The 23,690-nt window shown below is 50.4% G+C and overlaps 2 protein-coding genes across 2 annotated transcripts in view; one reads left to right on the top strand and one right to left on the bottom strand.

Moving 5' to 3' along the window:
- Gna12 (G protein subunit alpha 12) overlaps positions 1-6,663 on the top strand; it is an 84,477-nt gene extending 77,814 nt beyond the window's left edge. The window contains exons 3-4 of the mRNA XM_031338559.1: positions 2,368-2,418; positions 3,908-6,663. Of these exons, the coding sequence (XP_031194419.1) occupies positions 2,368-2,418; positions 3,908-4,477 (621 nt within the window). The 3' untranslated portion in view covers positions 4,478-6,663. The remainder of the gene's footprint in view (positions 1-2,367; positions 2,419-3,907) is intronic.
- A 5,563-nt stretch (positions 6,664-12,226) lies between these two features.
- The window catches only part of Amz1 (archaelysin family metallopeptidase 1), a 15,960-nt gene continuing 4,496 nt past the window's right edge, over positions 12,227-23,690 (bottom strand). The window contains exons 3-7 of the mRNA XM_031391190.1: positions 21,494-21,661; positions 17,300-17,428; positions 16,840-17,012; positions 16,295-16,471; positions 12,227-13,591 (exon numbers count right to left, since the gene is read on the bottom strand). Of these exons, the coding sequence (XP_031247050.1) occupies positions 13,034-13,591; positions 16,295-16,471; positions 16,840-17,012; positions 17,300-17,428; positions 21,494-21,661 (1,205 nt within the window). The 3' untranslated portion in view covers positions 12,227-13,033. The remainder of the gene's footprint in view (positions 13,592-16,294; positions 16,472-16,839; positions 17,013-17,299; positions 17,429-21,493; positions 21,662-23,690) is intronic.

Here is a 23,690-nt window from a genome sequence, read left to right as displayed (position 1 = left end):
GAGCTACACTCTTTGGGATTCATGGAGGAATTGTTTTCTAGTCTCGGCTGGCTTTCTTTGTCTTCGTCTTCATCATCTTCTTCTTCCTCCTCCTCTTCTTCCTCTTCCTCTTTTCCTCTTCCTCCTCCTTCACCTCCTCCTCCTCCCTTTTGTGTGTGGGTACACATAGGCACATGTATGCTATGGCATACATGTAGAGGTCAACTTCATGGAGTCAGTTCTCAATTTCTACCTTCATAGGATTCAGGCATCAAACTCAGGTTGTCAGCCTTGGCAGCAAGTGCTCTTACCACTGAGCCATCTTGCCAGCCCAGCCTTTTTGGTTTTTGTTTTGGTTTGGTGTGTGTTTGTTATTTGTTTGTTTGGTTGGTTTGTTTTGTTTTTTTTCAAGACAGGGTTTCTCTGTATAGCCCTGGCTGTCCTGGAACTCACTCTGTAGACCAGACTGACCTCAAACTCAGAAATCCGTCTGCCTCTGCCTCCCAAGTGCTGAGATTAAAGATGTGCACCACCGCCTCCCGGCCCAGCCTTTGATTTCTAAAAGAAGCTTTGTATGCTGTTTACTCAGCACTCCATGTCACTCCTGTTATTGGTGGCCTAGAAGCCTCTCTCCTCTCTGGCCCTGTGAGAGCCACTGCATTCAGTTACCCAGCATGCTTAGAGGGCACAGCCATGAGTGATGCACTCTGGGATGGACATTGGCCGTTCAGTGGCTCAATCTGTGTCCAGCAGAAGGACTCATCACCAAAGGTTCTCCCCATTCTGTATCATGAATCATGCAGTGGCTTCTAGAAGCAGGATTGCCTGTCTTTCCTTGTCCCCTCTCCTCAGGACTTAGTGACACACAGCACCCGAAACCCTTGGGCCATGTGTGTCAGAGGCAAAACTGTGCCCCAGCCCTTGCTGCTGGTGTGGCCTGGAGACAGTATCCACCACCTGCACCAGAGAGGTGCAGGGAAGCACAAGAAGAATTTAGTTAGACTAGACTGGACTAGAACTGTGGGCATGATGGAGCTGGGGTTTGCTTGTTTTTAAGTCAGGGTCCTTCCTGTCTCAGGCCGGCCTCACACTGGCACTGTAGCTGAGAGGGCCCTACAACTCCTGATCCTCCTGCCTCCACTTCCTAAGCGCTAGGATTGCAGGTGTGCACACCACAGCCAATTTGTGTAGTACTCTGAGGGTTTCAGCCTGCATAACACTCTAGCAACTGAGCTGCAGCTCTAGCCTCAAACAGCATTTTTTTCTTTCTCTTTCTTTTTTTTTTTTTTTTTTTTTTTTTTTTTTTTAAGGTGGGTGTTATTTTTGCTTGGTTGTTGTTTTGTTTCTCCGAAATAGAGTGTTGCTCTATAAGCCTACCTGGATTGGTATTTGCTCTGTAGCCCAAGTTGACCCAGAACTTGTGGTAATCTTCCTATCTCAGCTTCTCAAGAGCTGGGATTATAGATGCATGCCACCACACCTGGGTTATCTTTTTTTTTGTTTTTGTTTTTGTTTTTTTGTTTTTGTTTTTGTTTTTGTTTTTTTGGTTTTTTCGAGACAGGGTTTCTCTGTGTAGCCTTGGCTGTTCTGGAACTCACTGTAGACCAGGCTGGCCTCGAACTCAGAAATCTGCCTGCCTCTGCCTCCCAAGTGCTGGGATTAAAGGCGTGCGCCACCACTGCCCGGCCTGAGTTATCTTTTAAATCACATGTACTGTCCTATTGTGCTTTCCATTGCTATGACCCAGAGCAGCTTAGGGAAGGAAAAGGTTTTTCTGGCTTACACTTCACATCACAGTCCATCACTGAAGGACAGCAGGGCAGACTGATGAAGAAGCCATGGAGGAGCGCTGCCCATTGCCTCACTTCTGGCCTGCTCATCTACCTTTTTTGTACAACCTTAAGACTACCTTCCCAGGGGTGACATCATCCACATTGGGCCCAAACACTCCCACATCAATCATTAATTAAGAAAATGCCTTGCCGGGCAATGGTGGCACACGCCTTTAATCCTAGCACTTGGGAGGCAGAGGCAGGTGGATTTCTGAATTTGAGGCCAGACTGGTCTACAGAGTGAGTTCCAGGACAGCCAGGACTACACAGAGAAACCCTGTCTCGAAAAAAAAACAAAAAAGAAGAAAGAAAAAGAAAATGCCTGTACGCCAACCTAATGGAGAAACTTCTCAATTGATAGCCTCTCTTCCTAGGTGACGAGTTAACCAAAAAAAATTTTAAAAAAAGCACCCAGCCAGTCTGTGCCTTCCTAGACTTTGCTTTCCTGTTTGCACAGCAGAACAGCCCTGCCCCCTGTCCCCCAGTCCCATCCTTTCATCTGTCCCCCTGGCTTCTTCTGTCAAGCCTGAGCTGTGACTGTTTTTCTTCACAACAGGGTGAATCAGTGAAGTACTTCCTGGATAACTTGGACCGGATTGGCCAGTTGGTGAGTAGCCCAGTCTCCTTCTACCGCAGCCACTATCCAGGGTTAGAAAACCTGACATGGAGACCATGGGCCAGCTCTGTCACATGGATGCCATCTGCCACGTCCCTGCTCCATTCTACACACCTGCACTTAGGGACAAAATTGCCCTGTGAGAATGTTTTCACCCTAGTCCCTGTGAGAAACACAGGAGCCCTGGCTAGGGCCAAAGGAGGCTCTCCTGTCACTTGTTGTGGTAGAGAAGTTCTAGCATATGCCAAGGCCCACAGTATGGTGAAGCAGCCATCATTCACAAGCTACCTGCCTCTGTCGTCACTGCCACCTGATGTGCTGGAAGCCCAGCACTCAGCAGGCCTATGCAGGAGCACTGAGGCTTAGAGGCCAGCCTGGGAGACCTGTCTGAGTGAGACATAAAAACACGCTGAGTGCACGTGGCTCACAGAGAACTGAAAGCACAGTCACACTGCCATTGTGCTCCTGAAAGACTGGCAGAGCCCCCCATTGCTGCCAGCACCCCACTTCCCCATCACCTGGTAAGTTTGCCTTGGTGATTGTTGCTTTTGTAACGTTTTGGACTGACATCCTAATGAGCACAGTCATCATTGGATAGTATGTCAGTCTGCACATTGCTTCCTGCCCGCTGTTTTCCCCTTTGATTTGTTGACTAAGTAGCCATATCCATCTGAGTGTCTCTCTGGCCCTCACTGTTCTAGCCTCATAGTGTGGTGGACAGGTACCTGTGATATGAGTGGACAGGTGTACTGATCCCCATGACCTTCAAAATGCAAGATTACAGGGCTTTGAGAATTGCCACAGTTAGGACCTTAGAGAATAGCTCAGTGGTAGAGCACCTGCCTAGAATCCCCCAGTGAGGGGCTGGGGTATGGCTCAGTGGTAGAGCACCTGCCTAGAATTCCCCCAGTGAGGGGCTGGGGTGTGGCTCAGTGGTAGATCACCTGCCTGGAATCCCCCAGTGGGGAGTTGGGGCGTGGCTCAGTATAAAGCATGCAGTATGCTCTGTGTTTTATCTTCAGCACCAAAAAAGTAAAGTTTCCAAGGTAAACACACTAAATATCTCATAGGCTTCATTTAGATCACATTACACAACGTAAATTAATCTGTGGGAAGGCTTTAGAACATACATGCTCTGGAAGCTAGAAAAATAAGTGATATTTGTGTTATAGAAGCAAATGAAAAAGATTTTTAATTTCTTCTAGTGAAGAAGACTGGAGGAAATTTTACAGGAGACCCAACTGAAGGTTCTGGCCATTCTGTCTCAAGCCAGAGAGCTTGTATTCATTAAGAAATGAGGTGTTCAATCCAAGATGGATTTAAAGTTCTGTCAGTGAAACTTGCTTTTTGCTTACGGTTAAATGTTCTTGCAAAGGTAACTGTATCTTTGCCCTGCAGCCTGTCTCTCTGCCAGCTTTCCTGTGCTCATCCTTCCTATTTTCCTTCCTTCTCAAATGTCTCCCTTCCTCATGTCTTCCAGAACTACTTCCCCAGTAAGCAAGACATCCTGCTGGCTAGAAAGGCCACCAAGGGAATTGTGGAGCATGACTTCGTTATAAAGAAAATCCCATTTAAGATGGTAGATGTGGGTGGCCAGAGGTCACAGCGACAGAAGTGGTTCCAGTGCTTCGACGGGATCACATCGATCCTGTTCATGGTGTCCTCAAGCGAGTACGACCAGGTCCTCATGGAGGATAGGCGCACCAACCGCCTGGTGGAGTCCATGAACATCTTCGAGACCATCGTCAACAACAAGCTCTTCTTCAATGTCTCCATCATCCTCTTCCTCAACAAGATGGACCTCCTGGTGGAGAAGGTGAAGTCAGTGAGCATTAAGAAGCACTTCCCGGATTTCAAGGGCGACCCGCACCGGTTGGAGGATGTCCAGCGCTATCTGGTGCAGTGCTTCGACAGGAAACGCAGGAACCGCAGCAAGCCCCTGTTCCACCACTTCACCACTGCCATAGACACCGAGAACATCCGCTTCGTGTTTCATGCTGTGAAGGACACGATCCTGCAGGAGAACCTGAAAGACATCATGCTGCAGTGAGAGACAGCCCCTCTGCCGTCCTCTCATGGCCTCCGTGGCCTATGGCTGCGTCTCTGGTGTGTCTGCCGCCTGCATGGACCTGCAGTGGGCATCTCGAATCCACACCATCTAATACCTGGCTCAACCATGCTGGACTATCAGCCACACCAGTGAGCTCCGGGCAAGAGGACGTGGGAGTGTCAGTGATAGCTACTGAATTGGGGACTGTGAAACTACTGAATCCACACCATCGCTCTGGTGTTGATCTGTAAAACCTGGGAACACAGCTTTCTCCCTCCCTACAGAAACTCTTCCTTTCTGACACAACTTAACCAAGGTTCAGGTGTGTGCAGACACACGCTTGCTCTCATTAAGGACAGAAACACAACCCCAGCTGGCCTTGCAGACGGCTCTTCCCTCTGACATGCAGGTTCTCACTGAGACACGCTAACTCACGTTAGTCTGTAGAGGGGCATGCGATGCTGCTAAGCTCAGTATCCAAGCTCAGACCACAGTGCCCCCTCCTAGAGCGAGCATGCTGCCTTTAAAATTGTGCCAACACCCTCCGAGTCCCCATGCTGAGGCACATCAGGATGAGCAAAGGAGTGGGGTCAGGTGTCCACATTCCCTACAGAGAGTTCAAGAGAACTCTCTGTGTAGAGAACAAGGTGGAACCTGCCGGTAGCCACTCATCATATCTCCATGCCCAGCGGGCCACGGTGTGCAAAGGTGAGGTGGCCTCTGAAGCAGCTCTGGCCAGCCTGTGCACATAGTGGTGCTCTCTACTCCTTCACCTGTCCCTCCACAGCCTGTGGCAGAGACACATAACCAAGTGGCCTTGTAGGTTGCCTTACTTGACAGTTGGCATGTAGCGTCCCCTGTGCTGGGCTCTGAAGGTGGGCCAGAGATGCTCTACCCCTCTAGAGCATCATCATGTCTTGGCTGCTTAGTGAGCCCCAGCCACTGACCTTCAGAAGCAGCCCCGGGCTCTGCACACCACCCTCACCATTGCCTTTACACAGCATGCTCTGCTCTCAGGGCGGCTGACAGGCCACATTGTTGCTGTGCACACAAAGCCAGTCGGCACCCTCCTAGCCCTGGTTCATGAGGATGCAGAAGGCTGGGAACATCAGCACAACCTGCTAAGCCTTGGCCTAGCCTGGCCATACACCTGGCAGGCGTTGCACTGTTTTACAATATATTGCATTCCAGACCTGCCCTTCTGTACATTAGTTACTTTCTGGGAGCTGGGGGTGTGGCTTATAACTTCCCCAGAATGTTCTTTGGCTCACTAACACCTCTAAGGGCCCTGTTGCATCCTGGTCTTGGCTCATTTCAGCCACCAGACACATAGGATTCTTGAAGCAGATGCTAAGCCAGGAGACGGGATGGGACTGCTTCTTAGAGCCCTCGTTATTGCAGCGCTCTGACTAGGAAATTAGCAGTCAGTCTCTCTCACTCACTTGTTCTTGCTCGCTGCGCTCAGCGGTTTGTATCAGTGCTTGCTGAGCCTCTGCCTCTTTCCTTTGGGGAGAGAACAGCCGTTCTGCCTGCTTCACCAAGTCTTCACAAGCTGAGGGGATGTGGCCAGGTTAGTACCAGGGACCAGCAACCCTTCAGGGCTCCTTGGGGGGTCTCAGGTCCACACACAGTGAGCATCCCTCACCAGGTGCCCCATGTATCTGTCAGACACAACCTGTTCCCAGCCGCTGCTGGTGGCCACTGTGACTGAGGTGAGTGTGGGGTTGCCAGGGAGAGCGCTGTCCCTCCGACAGCCTGACTACATGACAGTCTCACCATATGACAGCCTCACCATATGTATGTCACTTTGAAAGCTGGCAGGCAGCATGTGAGTAGCAAGATGTGAACTGGAGCTAGCTAAGCAGAACGCAGGGGGGTGGGCAGAAGCCACCTCCTGGCGAGCTGAGCCTGGCTGTGTCATTTCTGCTGGGACACCCACTCTGTGATCTGTGGTGCAGTCAGAAGAGAGGCTGGAGTCATTTACAAGTTTCTACACGTAGATGGTAGTCAGGTTTTCTCCCAGACCTTAGGCTTTTGTATTTTTTTTTTATTTTAATTTCACTGTTACCCTTGACTATTGTCCTTTTTGTTGCAGTGTTGGAGAAGCAGGAGGTATTTGTGCCTCATCTATAACTGCAAAAAAAAAAAAAATTAAATAACTGTAACAATAAACGTCCTAAAAATCAGTCTGCTTCCTGCTTAGTGTGTTAAAGAGCTGGCATGCGGCGGGACATTCTGCGACGTGAGCGCTCTTTACTTCCCTGTGCAGAGATTCTCAAAGTTCTTGATTCACTTTGTAATTTATACAGGTCACTAGGATTTCTAGTCCTGTGATTTGCTGACTCTGAAAAGATAAAAAATAATAATAACAAAAAGATCTGGGAAGATGCCTCAGTCAGAACAGTGCTTTCCATACAAGCATGAGGCCCAGAGTTTGACCCCCAGGACCCACATAAAAATCCGGGTGTGGTGCATGCAGCTGTTATCCCAGCCCTGGGGAAGCAGAGGCAGAGGGCAGGCCCCAGTAAAACACCTTGTTGTCTAAGTAAACATGGTATACAGTGCCTGGGGAACAGCCCCAAGGGTGGCCTTCACACATACATGCACACAGAAACAATACTGGCCAGCCAAGCTGATGGGCTGCGGCTGGCCAGCTCAGGGCTCTGCAACCACTTCGGTTTGTTAGGGTTTTGCTGGAGCAGGACCAGCTGCTCCCCACTTCACACCATGTTGGCACTGATCAGGTGGGTCTGGCTTGAAGATTTGAGCTTCATACCTCTAGATATTGGTCCAAGTAAGTTCTTGGTTTTCCTTCGCTTAATATAAAACTCGGGCTGGAGATGGCCCAGCGGTTAAGAGCACTGACTGCTCTTCCACAGGTCCTGAGTTCAATTCCCAGCAACCACATGGTGGCTCACAGCCATCTGTAAAGGGATCTGATACCTTCTTCTGGTGTGTCTGGAAATAGCTACAGTGTACTCATATTAATAAAATAAATCTTTTATAAAAAAATCAGGTTTTACTACTCAAAGCCAACATTCACTTTCTCATTTTCCATCCCAAAAGCATAACCTCCTTCATTTGAAGATTTATCCTGTTCATTGCAGATTTTCACTCCATGTACCTGAGCCTGGCAGGTCAGAGAGCCATCATAAATGCTTTTTTTCAGTAAAAGTCTCCAAATCACCTGAGCTGTGAATATGATGTGGTACATACATTAAAATACACCTTTACCCAGGCACAGTGGCTTACACCTTGGAAGGTAGAGAGGCTGAAGGAGCATTCAAAGCCAGCCTGGGATGCCCAGGACCCTATCTCAACAATAAGCACACACAAGGGGGCAGGGACATGGCTCAATAGGTAGCAACAGCCCTTACTGTGCAAACATTAGGACCCGAGTTCAAATCCCGGGCACCCACATAATATGTCAGTTGCATACATGTCTTCTAACTAGCACTGTGGAAGACAGAGACGAGAGAGTCACCAGTGCTCGCTGGCCACCAGTGTAGCTCCTAGTGAGAAACCCTGCCACAAAGGAATCGGCAGAGAGAGTGACAGAGCAGGGCACTGCGTCCACCCTCTGGCCTCTGCTTAGGCGCATGGACACGTACCCCCACACTAAATGACAAAGAAGTTGCTCACTTCACTGAAACACCAAGAACCAGCCAAGTGCTGCATGAGCTGGTTGTAGTGGAGGCTTTTGCCATGTGGATTGTTGGGAGGCAGGCGGGGCACAGAAATTCTGGCTCCAGCCTCTGCCAGGCAGCACAATGAGCAAAGCTGGGAAGCATGGTGGGCCTTCCTTTTCTAGCCCAGGTGCTGGTGAGTAAAGGGTGTTGTGCCCGCCTGCCTCCTTGGCACCTTCTCACCAGCGATGAATTTGCTTTATTTCTTTGATGAATATGATCCCAGCCATTTGCCATCTTTGCAGAACTGTGCCATAGGACTGGGGGGGCGGGGAGGTCTCAGTAACTGGCTTTCTTTTTTTTATTCAGTCCTTAGTGTGGTGGCTAGTTTTAACTGTCACCTGTCTGAATCTAGAGTCACTTGGGAAGAGTCTTAAGGGATTGTTTAAAGTTGGCCTGTGGGCAATCTACTGGAGACAGGGTCTCTACTGAAGATGAGGTTGAACTGGCAGCCAGCAAACCTCAGTAATCCTCCTGTCTGCCCTCCCTCCCCATCCATAGCCCTGAGCTTACGTGTATAACTGACCCTGCCTGCATGGATTTTTAATATGGGTTCTCAGGATTTGAACTCTGGTCCTCCTGCTTGAGTAGACAGGGTCTCATGAATCCCACAGTGGCCTCTAATTATCCGTTACTGGGCAGCTGAGGATGACCTTGAACTTATGCTAGTCCTCTTGCCTCGATCTCCTCGGTGCTAGGATAATTCAGAGCCTCCTGCATGCTAGGCAAGCACTCTGCCAGCCAAGCTTCGTCCCTAGCCCAAGAGCCCACCTTTTGAAATCTGCTACAAGAAATGCAAAGCACCAGTGGACGGTGGCTGGCAGCCCTTCCCCAAGCTCAGCGCTCCCTAACATCACCTCTCATCACCGGCTGGAGCCCAAAATAACTCAGGTTTATTTTTGAGCTCAGCTTCTTGGGTAAGAGGCAAATGAAAACAAGCTTTAAGTCAAGAGGCTTGTTTTAAAAGGCAATTTCCAAGAAACGTCTGGGGGTCACTGTGGGTTCAGCCCCACCCAGCATGCCGTGTTCCCTGTGATAGTTGGCAGGTTACAAGCTCCCTGCTTCAGGCTGCAGAGGGACTGACTCCCCCAGGGGTCTTTGTTTGGTTAGCATTACTTTTACTATTGCATGTGTGTTCAAGTGTGCCACAGCCTATATGTGTGGAGGTCAGAGGGCAACTTTGTAGAATAGATTCTCCTCTTCCACATTTACATGGGTCTAGAGGATCAAACTCAGTCTTCAGGTTTACATAAAAAGCACTTTTACCCAGTGAGCAAGCCTTCTCATTGACCTGGCTTTGTTCTACCTCTGTGTTTGCATCAGAGTATACCTCCAGCTTCCACCCTGGGGAGAGGTGTGTGGAAGCTTCCAGAAGCTTCAACAGAGCTGACTGGGGAATGCCCAAGAGTGAGGGTGCAGGTCCCCAGCTGTCTATGCATCATCCCTTTATTCTGCCTATTTTCCCACAGAGTTCAAAGAACTCTGATGATGAGCAAAGGTGTGAGCCTGGTGTGGGGCTGGCAAGATGATGGAACCGATAAATGTGCTTGCTGTGCAAACCTGATGACCTGAGTTCAATCCCCAGAACCTATAGGGTAAACTAACTTCCAAAAGTTCTCTTCTGAAATCCACACACATGCCACAACACACTTTTACTTTCATTAGCCTGCATCTCACACACACTAAGATTTTACTAAGAGAAGTGAACTAGCAGACATGACACGTTCCCCTGCGCGTAGAGACTTAAGTTTAGCAGGATGTAGTTAGGGACAGCTGTAGTAGTCTTGGCTCATGGGAGGCTGATCAAGATGTCCACCAAGAGGATAGAGTGGTACCATCTCAGCCAGTAAAGTTGTTTGGGACCTGAGTTTGATCCCCAAATCCAAGTTAAAAAGCTGTGTGTAGGGGCTGGAGAGATGGCTCAGTGATTAAGAGCATTGGTTGTTCCCCTAGAGGGCCCGGGTTTAATTCCCAGCACCTGCATGGCAGCTCACAACTGTGTAACTCCAGTTCCAGGGCATTCGTAGCACCAGGCAGGCCTGTGATGCGCATATCTGTGCACTTAGCAAAATACACATAAGGTAAGTAAATCTTGCCCAGGCGGTGGTAGCACATGCCTTTAATCCCAGCAATCAGGAGGCAGAGGCAAGGGAACCTCTGTGAGTTCAAAGACAGACTAGTCTACAGAGCGTCTTCCAGGACAGAGGGCTACTAGACATGGTAGCAGGTGCCCATAACCCCAGCTCTGGAGAGATGAAGACAGGCAACTCCCTAAGAAGGAAAGGCTCACTGGCCAGCCAGCCACACCTACGTGGCAAGTTCCAACTGTGAGAGACCCTGCCTCAAAAAGCAAGATGGACATTCTCAAAAACCTACTAAAGATAATTATTTTTAGGGCTGAAGAGATGGCTCAACAGTTAAGAACACTGGCTGCTCTTCCAGAGGTCCTGAATTCAAGTCCCAGCAACCACATGGTGGCTCACAACCATCTGTAATGGGATCCGATGCCCTCTTCTGGTGTGTCTGAAGACAGCCACAGTGTATTCATAAATAACTATTTTTTAAAAAGTTTTTAAAAATATTATTTTTAAAATGGCAAGATGAGCCAGGCGTGGTGACACCTACCTTTAATTTCAGCAATGGGGAGACAGAGGCAGGTGGACCTCTGAATTCAAGATCAGACTGGTCCAGAGAGTGAGTTCAAGGAGAGCTAGGGCTATGTAGAGACCCGATCTCATCGAAACAAAACAAAACAAAAAAAAAGCAAACAACATCTAAGGTGGACCTCAGGCATATACATGTGGGCACACACAGGTATACACACACACATGCACACACACAAACATGTTGATTTTCAAATCCTTTCCTGTCCTTCCAGGCAGGCTTGGGAGCAGCTGCCTGTCCCTCAGCAACCTGGCTATCTCTGCCCCTTTCCATCCACAGAGCGGCTCACCTTGGCACTCTGCTCACAGGCCTTCTGTTATGTGGACACATCCCTGGAATGTTCCAGCATCCACTTCAACCTCGGTGGGATCTAAGTTTGGACTTTAGCTTTACCCCCAACTCCCCCAGCTAAACCACTGCATGTCTGTGCTTTTAAGCACTTTGGAGGATCTTTCCACCCACAAAGGTCTCTGTCCCAGGGGACAGTATTCAAAGAACAGCATCTCCTTCCAGCCCATGTCCTGGCCATGAGGTGAAACTCGATCATCTGTCCCCAATAGTTTCTGTCATGAATACGAACAAAATGCTGACCTGCCTTCCCCTGTGACAGAAGTCTGGGCTCTGGGGAGAGGAGGCACCTGAAGAGGCATCCACAGCCATGGTCTGAGCTCTGCTGCCCAGCCAATAAAGCCAGAAAGGGTAAGGAAACACATGCTGGGAGCCCTTGCAACACGCGGGACCCAGGAGACTCAGCAGTATGAAGCTAAGGAGACAAGAAACCCCAAAGTCCTCTTTGGCTACTGACACCTTAGCTCAAAAAGGAAAAAAAAAAAAAGAGGGATTGGGGTAGTGATAAGAACCAAGAGGCCAAGCCTAGCCAGAAGGAAGCAGTGGGAATTTTCCCTTAAAGGGTAGATATTTCACTGGCCCTTCCCACTCTGCTTCATGGCCTCTGTGAGGGGAGTGTCTCTGCCCCACGGGCACCGTTCCTACCATGATGGTCTACCTCACCCTCACCACAGCCTAAAAGCCATGGACCCAAACCTCCACAGATGAAACCCTGGAAGCCGTGAGCCAAAACTACCCTTCCCCCTTCGAAGTTGATTTGCTCTGGTGTTTGGTCACAGCCTTGAAAAGGGAGCTAACACAGCCACTCGCCCACAACAGGCACATGCTTCCCTTACCGCCTCTGTCCACACCGAAGAGTCAAGAGCCTGCCCTCCTCCTGCCTCAGGACTGGGACTGGCATTGCTAGCCAGCTGGGATATGTGAAAACACAGAGAGTCACTTTAGGAGAACAATCTGTGTGTGTGTGTGTGTGTGTGTGTGTGTGTGTGTGTGTGTGTGTGTAAGAGCTTCAACAATACACAACACAGAAACAGGTAGAAAAGAGCACAGCTGTGGATGGATAATTTTAACATCCTATGTCAGGAGTTTATATAGATGGAGACAGGAGACAAAAGGGCTGAGCCCCAAATACCACAATGACCTAACTGGTGGCAGCAGCCCCAGGGTTGGAGAAGTACCCCCTGCCTTCCACGGCTAACCCCATCACCCTCACTTCTGCCAGCCTCGGAGGGCACAAATTTCTCCAGGAGCTTCTCAAAGACACCTATGCCAGCCCTGGTGAGCAGAAAGTCATTCTAGTCCCGGAAAAGAACCCCGTGTGAGCAACACAGGTCAAAATACAATGTTGGTGCTGGAGAGATGGCTCAGACATTAGAGGTGTGTGCAGCACTTGCAGAGGAGAAGACCTGAGTTCAATTGCAAGCACTCACATAGGGTGGCTTACGGCTTCCTGTAATGACATCTGATTCCCTCTTCTGGTGGCTGTGGGCAACTGCACTCACGTGCACAGACACACAGAGATACAAACATATATATACAGCCACATAGCCCATGCTGCAGGGTGGCCCAGGGCTCTGGCTGTGAGTAACTAGACAGACCAGAGTCCCCTCCTGCAGGGAAGAACTAAGCATGTAACAACCTCCCCCTGCCTCCCAGCTATGGTCACACAACATGAGGACCCTGTGGTCAAGCACCCACTCGTTTCTTTAGCTTCTGGGCAACCTTTGTTTTAACCCTGCAGATACCAGAGTACCCTCAGTCAATGGGCACCCCTGGATGATTAGTATCCTCAAGAGATAAAAAAAAAAATGCCAAGAACTAACTTCTTCCTCCACATTGGGTGGTCCATCTCCCTGTGTTAGTTCTCCGCCCCCCAGCGGCAGTGGGAAGAACTGGCCTTCGCAAGTCTGCGAGAGCTCAGCCGCCGCCTCAGGGAGGAGAACTTGTCCCCCAGGATCCTGCGCAGTCCCACATTATCCTTGCCACAGGGGACATGCAGCTTGGTCACCGGGAGCTGCCCTGTGAACATCTCCCACCGGCCCAGGGCATCCACAGCTGCATCCACCTGGACCAGCTCCTCTTCAGCCACCTCCCTCTCCAGGGCCTGGATGCATGCACCCAGCCACTGTCCGTACTCCTCCAAGGCATCCACAGGCCCCCCGAGTTTCAGCAACACTTCTGAGGCCGCGAGAGAGCTCAGTCCATCCTCAGACATTGGTTCAGGCCCATCAGGGAAAGTATGACTCCACGCGTCAGGGGTGACTGGCTCTGATGGGCTGGTGACAGGCTCTGTGTCACTCTCACAGCCCATGCCGGAGTCAGCACTGAAGGGCAAGGTGTCCTCTGACACAGATGGCTCCCCAGCCTCTTGACCAGACCATATCTCCACCATCACCCGAGTCCAAGTATGGAGTCTCTGTGGGAAGAAACATAGGCGAGAATACCACTTAGGGCCACCCCAGGAGCTGGCATGGGGCTGGACCCATGAGGGCCCTTGAGGTGGGTCTTGACCACAGCCAAGCTGGACCAACTCCCAGAAGCCCGCCTTTCGCAGATACTTGGCAAGCGACCAGTTAACCCAGCCACTGCTCAAAGGTAAATTACATGAAGAGTATATTATAGTTAATCTGAACTTTACCTGAGTGTTTATGTGTGTACGCATGCACACACGTGCATGTGGAGGCCAGAAAGCAACACCAGGCATCCTCATTTTTGCCCCTTGTTTTTTGAGACAGTCTCTCACTGAGCCTAGAGCTCGCCATGATTAGACTGACTGGTCAGGGACCCTACTTACTGCCTTGGCCTCCCCAGCATGAGGGTCACTTATGCCTGCCCCACACCTGACTTTTTATTAGCTGCCAGGGATCCAAATTCACATCCTCACACCTGCTGAGGAATCTTCCCAGCCCCTAGAGTTAAAACTTTGTTTCCACTGGGTACGCATTTTTAGTCCCAGAACTAAGGAGGCAGAGGCAGGCAAATCTCCAGCCTGGTCTACAGAGCAAGTTCCAGGAGAGCCAAAGCTATTTAATGAAACACTGTCTCAAAAGAAAAGATTTATTTATTTTATGTGTAAGTATTTTATGTATATATGTGCGCCCTGTGCATATAGTACCCACACTGGCCAGATCCTACAGACCTGGAGTTAACCGGCAGTTGTGAGCTACGGGACATGGGTACCAAAACCAAACTATTCTTAACCACTAAGCCATCCCTCCAGCTCTGAGTTAAAAACATTTTTAAAAATTTATTTATTTATTTTATGTATATGAGTACACTGTTGCTGTCCTCAGAAACACCAAAAGAGGGCATTGTGGTTGCAAGCCACCATGTGATTGCTGAGGACTGAACTCAGGATCTTTGGAAGAGCAGTCAGTGCTCTTAACCGCTGAGCCATCTCTCCAGCCCCGAGTTTAAACATTTTTAAATCGAAAGGAGGAATCAACACATTGCCTGCCCCCTAAATGCCACCTACTATCAGCCTTGCTGTGAGTTAACTTCCCAAAGCACATCCCCAGACAGATGCCCTTGTATGACACAGCACATCCCTGGATGTGCTCTATCTTGTGTGACAAGATCATGTGTGTCCCATTTCTGCTTTGAAGCTAGGCCTCACTTAGCTCTGTGCCCCTGCCAGAATCCTCAGGGACTGTCCTAGTGACACTGAGCTGATTCCACCTCCCGCAGCAGCCTGGAAGTCCCCATGCCCTATCCCCAGAAGGACCCGGACACCCCAGGGTGCCAGCTCAACTCCTGGTGACTTACATCCTCTCAACTCCATATGCTCACCATGGCACATGCATACACAAACACAAATAAATTAATAATGGACCTTATAAAACTGAGAGGGAGCTAGAGAGGTGGCTCAGCAGTTAAGAGTACTAGTTGTGCTGGGCAGTGGTGGTGCACACCTTTAATCCCAGCACTTGGGAGGCAGAGGCAGGTGGATTTCTGAGTTTGAGGCCAGCCTGGTCTACAGAGTGAGTTCCAGGACAGCCAGGGCTACACAGAGAAACCCTGTCTTGAAAAAACAAAACAAACAAGCAAACAAAAGTACTAGTTGTTCTTCCAGGGGACCCAGGTTCAGCTCCCAGTGTCCACATGGTAGGTGATAACCATCTGTGACAACAGCCTCAAGGGACCTGACACCCTCTTCTGACCTCCATGGACACCAGACACACACATGGTACACATACATGTAGGTAGAACACCTGTACAAATAAAAACTAAAGAGCTTTTTCCTTTTTGTTGATTTTGTTTTTTGTTTTTGTTGTTGCTGTTGTTGTTGTTTCAAGACAGGGTCTTCTTATGTAGTTCTGGCTGTCCTGGAACTCACTATGGAGACCAATCTGGCCTCAAACTCACTGAAATACCCTTGCCTCTGCCTCCAGAGTGCTGGGATTAAAGGTGTGAGCCTAGACCACAAAGTTAAAGAAGAAAACAACCTGCGGGGAGGAAGGCGTCCCACACCAAGAAATTGAGCCTAGACACTGAGAACAACTAACTTTTACACAGACAGAAATATCCCCTCCATGCACTGAAAACTTTAACCTGATTTCAACCAAAGGTGGATTTCAGGAAAAATAAGCAGCATTTGTGTTTGACCTCAAACCCTGAGCCTAGTGTCCTAGTTTGCAATCTAGTCTTCCTACAGGGATAAAGGTTGGATGCTACTTGCAGCAATACTTCGTACTGACAGCAGAGGGCAGCACCTCCTCGCCAGCTCAGCCAAGAGAGGTTCCGCGGCTGGCTGCGATGCACTTCCCCTTTGTCCTAGGAGCTGCACTCCCTCTGGGGACAGGATCTCCAGAGTCCACCATGGAAATGCAGAGAAGGAGCCTCACCAATGCTCTGTAAATACAGCATCTGGGGGGAGAGGGAGAGGCGCTCTCCTGCCCTACTCCACACACCGCAGCCTGATGTCACTGCTACTGCCACCAGCCTGGGTGTTACATCTGCTAGAAAGACCTGCAGCCTACCCACTCCCCAGGAATGATCTTGGATGCATGTCCTTTGGTGCTCTTGCGCTCTCTCGTTCTCTCTCTTTCCCCCCCCCCACACACACACACTGTCCCCTCCCACTGCCTCTGGGTGGCTGCCCTAAGCCCCACACACTCACCTTGTACCTCTCCAGGAGCTTGAAGCCCAGGAGGTGGTGCAGTTTCCTCAAGCAGATGGGACAGAGGTCCAAGGGCCGCCGGAGCACCTCATCCAGGCTAAGCGCCCCCTGCAGGAGGCAACGGAGCCAGCGACAGCTCCCCAGGCCCAGGAGGTGGCAGAGTTCATGGCAGGCGACCTAAAGGGGACAAGGCACCAAGCTCTGTCTCAGTGTTGGCATCCTAGAACTCCCACCCGGGGATCTCCGAGCCCCCTGAGCAACCCTGGAAGTAGAAGTCCAACACCTTGGGTAACGACGGATCCCTGGGCAGTGATCCAAGCATCCCCCTCACTATATCCTCTGAAGTAGCTCCAAAAAGCCACAGAGCATGAGGAGGCTTAGAAGCCAGCTGGACCAGGGGCCAGATCCCAGAACCCTTTGGGTCATCTCTTTGTGGTCTTGATCCATGGAGTCTTTTAGTCTTAGATCACTCACTCTTTAAAGTTAGGGAGCACCTTCCTTTTAGCACTGACTGTGCAAGGGGCCTCTGATACTCCCATGCTCACCTTGCAACACTGAACCATGCCCAGGGCACTGAAGCACAGGGTCCGTCCTCCCTCACGTGGCAGCATCTCAGGGCCGCCTGCTGCTGCTGCCTCTGACAAAGCTGGGTCAGGAACACTGGACCGGACCTGCAGGAACTCCCCAGAGAAGCGAGCGAAGCTACACACGCCCACTTCTGGGGAGAAGCCAGGAGAAGTAGTCCAAGGGACAGCCATGGCTCAGGAACCCACCCAGCATCACCTGCAGCCCAGGACAGCCAGAAGAGGAACTGGTCCCTTGGCCCTGCCATATGTGGTCGACTCTGGGGACTAGCCCCTTGCCCAGGCCCAGTGAGAACACAGCCTCAAGCTCATGCATCTCTCTTCCCCCCAGGGAGAGAACGTGTATGCGGTGTCCTGCATGGGTGAGCTGGGACCACATCACTCTGCCTCCTAGGCAACAGTCGCTAGGACCTCAGCTCACCATGTCCTGGAAGAAATCTGCCAAAGGTGAAGGTCCAGGCATCATGGGGGTACAGGTCAGCCAGCGTGAGGCCCAGCACGCACAGTGCATCCCCCGGCTTGTTGTTCTTCAAGAAAGACAAGATGCCATCTGCAGGAAGAAGGTCAGGGTGGGCAGATGAGCCTCCATTCTGTCTCTTGGTCTGGGACCAGCCCCTCTCAAAGCTGGACGCACAGATAACCTACTTCTGTGGTGAAACCCGAACCCAGAACAGCTATTTGATAACCCAAGGACCATGGCCTAGCCTGAGAGCAAGACCATGAATCCCTATGGCCAGTCACTTCCTGGGTCTCTGTCTCCTGAGTCATGAGAGCCGATCTGGACGCAGCGAGGCCATCGCCTTCCATGTTGGGAGGCCAAAGGGGCAGTCAGGGGCTGAGGAGGGTGTTGCGTTTGCCATGCAAGCATGGAGCCTGAGTCTGATCCCCAGGGCCCAGGTAAGAATGCCTGTCCAAGGATCTGTGATCCCAGCACTGGGCAGGCAGAAACAGCTAGAGCCCTGGAGCTCACTGGCCATTCAGCCTGTACAGATTCGTGAGTCCTATGGCAGTGAGGGACCTGCCTCAAAAAAGAAAAAAATAAAAGGTTGTCAGTGACTGAGGAAGACCTAACTGAGGTCATGACCTCTGGGCTTCTCCCCCTACCCCACCCCACCCCCTTTCTCTCTCACAGACACACACACACACACACACACACACACACACACGCACTCTCTCACACACATACACTCTCAAATTCACACACGCACACATATTCACACACATATTCACACAGTCATACACTCATGCACACTCACACACTCTCACACTCTCACACTCGCAGATGCACATTCACATACACACTCCCACATACATGCACGTTCACACACACTCATACACATTCACACACATACATACACACACACTTTCACACATTCTCACACTCACAGACACACATTCACACACACTCCCACACACGTGCACATTCACGTACAAGCATGCACACACACACACACACACAGACACACACATGACAAAAAAAAAAACCCAGGAGGGAACAGGCACCTGAACAGTTACCCCCAAAACACCCACACCCAGGTCCCTAGGCCCAGGGAGCATCCCCTCAAACAGCAAGAGGCCCCTCAGCTGTGATTATAGGTGAGGAAGACCATGGCTCTGCATTGCCCAGAGAGTCAAGGTCAGAGCAAGGAGCCTGAGCCACTCAGGGCAGAAGGAGGGAGAAGGAGACCCTGGAAAGCCAGGGGAGTGACTGCAGAGGACGAAAGGACGTGAGAGAAGGTGTGCTGTGGGCAAAGGCAGAGAAGGCAACGGGCCGGGAGCACCTTCATGAAGATCAACACGGAGAATAGCCCAAGGCAGGGAAGTGGCTGCACCGAGTCTGCCAGCCACTGCTAGGGAAGCTCGGAGTAGAGCCCTCGAGGTCTTTACACAGGACAGAGGGGAAAGAGCACTGGATCAGAGCCAGGCCTGTGCAAGAAAGGGAGCTCAGGGACTTCTGGGTACCACCAAGGACAGGCATCTGTGGGGAGAGTGTCATGGTGCATCCCGCTGAGAGGATGGCTGGCTCGGGGACTTCTGGGTACCACCAAGGACAGGCATCTGTGGGGAGAGTGTCCCGGCGCATCCCGCTGAGAGGATGGCTGGCTTTAGGCAAGTGAGGGTCATGCAGGGAAAGATGCGGGGAGTTGGGGGTAATGGAGAGCGGAGATGTCAAGTGTGGAAGAGGACTGAGACATAGGCAGACAGAGAAGGTAAGGCCACAGGGCTATGTGACCAGCCTGAGACCATCCTGGTCGGGAGAACTAGGCAGAGTGAGGGACAGAGGGGCTGTCAGGGGGATAAAGTGCAGGCGATATGGTTGCTGGTTACAGAGGTGTGGGGTGCACCACGGTCCAAACGTTTCAGAAAGGGCTGATGAGATGGCTCTGTGGTTAAGAGCCCTGGCTTCTCTTCCAGAGGTTCTGAGATCAATTCCTACATAATGGCTCACAACCATCTACAAAGGGATCTGATGCCCTCTTTTGGTATATAGGTGTACATGTGATAGAGCATCCATACATTGAAAGACAGAAAGGAAGGAAGAAAGAAAGACAGAAAGAAAGAAAGAAAGAAAGAAAGAGAGAAAAAGAAAGAGCACACAAATAAAAACCCAAAACTTTTTTATAAAATAATATAAAAATTAGCTGGGCAGTGGTGGCACATATAATAAAAATATAAAATGTTTATGATATATTTTAATACAATATTTATAAAAATAAAGCCTAAAAAACAGTTTAAAAAAACATAAATAAAAAATGGCCAGTCTGGTGGCATAGGCCTTTAATCCCAGCTCTCCAAAGGCAGGCAACAGGCAGACCTCTGTGAGCTCTAGGCCATCCAGGACTAACTACTGAGACCCAGTCCCAGAATTGAATAAGTAAATGAATCATTAAAAAAACAAAAGTCTTAAAACTGTAAAACATAAAAGAAGTAAACTGATTTTGACAGAATACTTGATGTAAACAAAACTACCCTATAAACATTTTCTTTCAGAGTTTTCAGGGCTCTGCATGTGCTAAACAAGTTCTCTACCACTGAGTCATGCCCCAGCCCCTCCCTGGGGGATTCTAGGCAGGGGCCCTACCACTGAGCCACACCCCAGCCCCTCCCTGGGGGATTCTAGGCAGGTGCTCTACCATTGAGCCACATCCCAGCCGCTCACTGGGGGATTCTAGGCAGAGGCTCTACCACTGAGCCACACCCCAGCCGCTCACTGGGGGATTCTAGGCAGAGGCTCTACCACTGAGCCACGCCCCCAGCCCTCTTCTTACTTTTTAAAACAGGGTCTTCATATGCATCCTAAGCTGGTCTCAAACTCACTTTGTAGCCTAGGCAAACCTAAAACTTTAAATCCTCCTGCCTTAGCCTCCTGCGTAAGTAGGCTAGGAGCTCGGTACTACTTCAGCTGACCTCAATGAATTTCACCTGAACCAGATACCTGCTAGAAAGCAGAGCCAGGAAAAGCCAGGCCGCCTGAGGTGGGACATAGACCCTAGAGACAGGTTCCTACCTGCCTGCTGCCACAGGGTTCAGACTGTTCCCCCAGGGTCACAGAACAGCCCAGAAAAGAGCCGTGCCTTCATCATGCATGGCCGTGTAAGGGGAAGAGAAACCCTGCTGAAGGAGAACTTTCCCAGGACCAAGACGGCCTGGAAATGTTTTTCAAAGAAACCTTGGACTAATGACCAAAACTAGTAAGTCTCTGGGCACCATTAATCTCAGCACTCAAGTCGGGAGCTGAGGCAGGACAGTCACAAGGCAAAAGCCAGCCTGGGCTACTTGAGCTCCTGTCTTTAAAGCCCACACAGGTAGAGCAGAGCAGAGGGTGTGGCTCAGTCCCAGCACCCTCTTAGAGTCTCACAACCTCCTGTAACTCCAGTTCCAGGGTCTACAATGCCCTCTGCCCTCTGTCCTGCATACGAAATCCACATAAACCACACACACACACACACACACACACACACAGAGAGAGAGAGAGAGAGAGAGAGAGAGAGAGAGAATGAGAGAGAAACATAATCGTTAGCTTTAAAGCTACGAGAGGGGATAGAAGATGGCGCAGCATTTAAGAGTGCCAGCTGCTTCTGCAGAGGACCCAGGTTCTGTTCCCACCACCTCCATGGCAGCTCACCCCAGTCAGGAACTCCAGTTCCAAGGAATCCAAGACCCCCTTCTCAACTCTACAGGCACCAGGCATGCATACACGCAGGCAAACACTCACACACATAAAAGAAAGTGAACAATCTTTTAAAGTCTTAATTATATAAGTAAGTCAGTCGCAGAAGTTTGTGATTTTAATCCCAGCACTGGGGAGGCAGAACTAGCTGCATCTCTGGGGCTCACTGGCCAACCAGCTTAGCCGACTTGGTCCAAATCAGTGAGAGAGCCTGTCTTAATAAAACAAGGTGGATAGCTACTGAGGACGGATATCCAAGGTTGTCGTCTGGCCTCCACACACATGCACACATACACACACACACACACACACATACACCCACGCACACACATACACACACCTGCATAGACAACAAACATCAGAAATGTTCCTTCCCTTTCCCAGGGCTCCTTCCTCCCAACTTTTCCTTCCAGAAGGGTCTCCCCGACAGCCCGCCTCGCTTACCTGTGTGAAGCTGGAGCCCATCATTATCCCGACTGGGTCTTGAGCAGCAGTTTATGGAGGCAGCAGCCACCGAGGGCAGGCACTTAACTCGAAGGCCCAGGAAGAAAGCCTCCGCGAAGCTCCGAAGGTGGTCCAGCAGGGGGCATCCCGCCAGCCCCTCACTCAGATCTAGCAGCACAAGAACCCATCAGCCTGATGTGGCCTTCTGCCCAATGGGCCCGCCCATGCTGGCCCCTTGGGTGAAACAAGCCAGTGTCCTAAAAGGGCAGACAGCCCCATGTGATAACTCCGGGTAGGCAGGGGCATGTAAGCTATCCAGAAGAGGGCAGCTGGCATAGGTAGAAGCTAACTGGTACAATACCAAGAAAAACACAGCCCGGCTGGGGCAGAGAGGCATCAGCTGACAGTGGTGAGTCAGGACATCTGGGATAGGGGACATCCAGCAGAGGGAGGGACACAGCTCATCCTATGCTACCCAACTGGACAGGGCACAAATCTAGGAAGGAAACAAGGGGTCAGTGGTTGCTGGGTCTCCAAAGCTGTTAGAAACCCAGGCTTCAGGCTGGGGGTGTGGGCTGCGTTGGTAGAACATGCACATGGCTCAGGATTGCATCCCCATCACTTTAAAACTGGGCATGGTGGTGCATACCTATAATCCCAGGACTTAGCAGGTGGAGGTGGGAGGATCAGAAGAGTCCAGTCATCTTTGGCTAAATAATGAGTTTCAGACTACATGAAATACCCATATCAAAAATATAATAAGAGGGCTGGAGAGATGGTTCAACAGTTAAGAGCACATACCACTCTTGTAGGAGGACCCAAGTTCAATTTCCAGCACTCATGTTGGGCGGCTTACAACTGCTTGTAACTCCAGCTCCAAGGGAGCAGATATCTCTGACCTCTAGGGGCATATGTACTCACGTGCACAAAGAGCACACACAGATACATATTAAAAATAAGAAAGAATGGCGGGGCAGTGGTGGCGCACGCCTTTAATCCTAGCACTTGGGAGGCAGAGGCAGGCAGATTTCTGAGTTTGAGGCCAGCCTGGTTTACAGAGTGAGTTCCAGGACAGCCAGGGCTATACAGAGAAACCCTGTCTCGAAAAACCAAAAAATAAAAATAAAAAATAAGAAAGAATGGAAAGAGGGGGAGGGAGGGAAGGAAAGAGGGAGAGGAGAAAACAGATTCTAGGTCCAGCCTAGTCCTACCAAGACCCAGCAGATGATGTGGACAGAGTGACTGACTTTAAAGCAGGCACGAGCAGTCTGCAGGCTGTGGGGTGCTGGGCAGCAGAAAGCACAGTAGCACTCTGATCCTAAACGGCATTAAGATGTAAGGCAGTAGTCCGTTCAGGCAACCTAGGCCCAGTCGAGTAATAGGCCTAGAACCCTGGAGCCCCAGTGGGCAATACCTTTACCTGCAAGGGGCAGAAGGAGTTTGGCTATAACTCCTGGGTCCTTCACTCCTGTTTCAGTTACAACCTCTCACAGCTGCCTCCTACCCCCAGGAAATGTGTGCTCTGTCAGGTAGACAATGGCCCAAGCTCCCAGCATTCTAGCTGGACCCTCCCTCCAGTCATCTGACCACAGCCTAGCATGGCCCGCCCCACAGATAGCCAGGCCTCACACAATCTAAGGGGCGGTTCGCCCCCTCCCCTTTCTCTTGCCCTCTTTCCTCTCCTGCCCTCTTTCCTCTCCTGCCTTCTTCCTCTCCTGCTCTTTGTTCTCTTCTCTTGCCTTCTTCCTCTCTTGCTTCCTTTCTTTCCTTTCTCTCTCTCTTTCTCTTCTTCTCTCCTTCCTTTCCTTCCTTTCTCTCTACATAGCCAGCCTATTTTCTCTTTCCTATAATAAAATATCTCACTTATGCATTGCCTCCTTTTAACTAGTGTGCCATGCAGCCCCAGATCTCAGCAGAGAGAGACACACAGGCCTCATGGTAAGAAACTGCTGCAGAAAACCCAGGCTGGGGCTGAAGAGATGACTCAGCAGTTAAAAGCACTGAGGTCCTGAGTTCAATTCCCAGCAACCGCATGGTGGCTCACAACCATCTGTAATGAGATCCGATGCCCTCTTCTGGAGTGTCTGAAGAGGGCAACAAGGTACTCAAATACATAAGATAAATAAATCTTTGGTTTTTCGAGACAGGGTTTCTCTGTGTAGCCCTGGCTATCCTGAAACTCACTCTGTAGACCAGG

This window comes from Mastomys coucha, unplaced genomic scaffold, assembly GCF_008632895.1.
Source record: "Mastomys coucha isolate ucsf_1 unplaced genomic scaffold, UCSF_Mcou_1 pScaffold22, whole genome shotgun sequence".
In the NCBI taxonomy this organism is placed as follows: Eukaryota; Metazoa; Chordata; class Mammalia; order Rodentia; family Muridae; genus Mastomys; species Mastomys coucha.
This window is presented reverse-complemented; position numbering and strand designations above follow the sequence as displayed.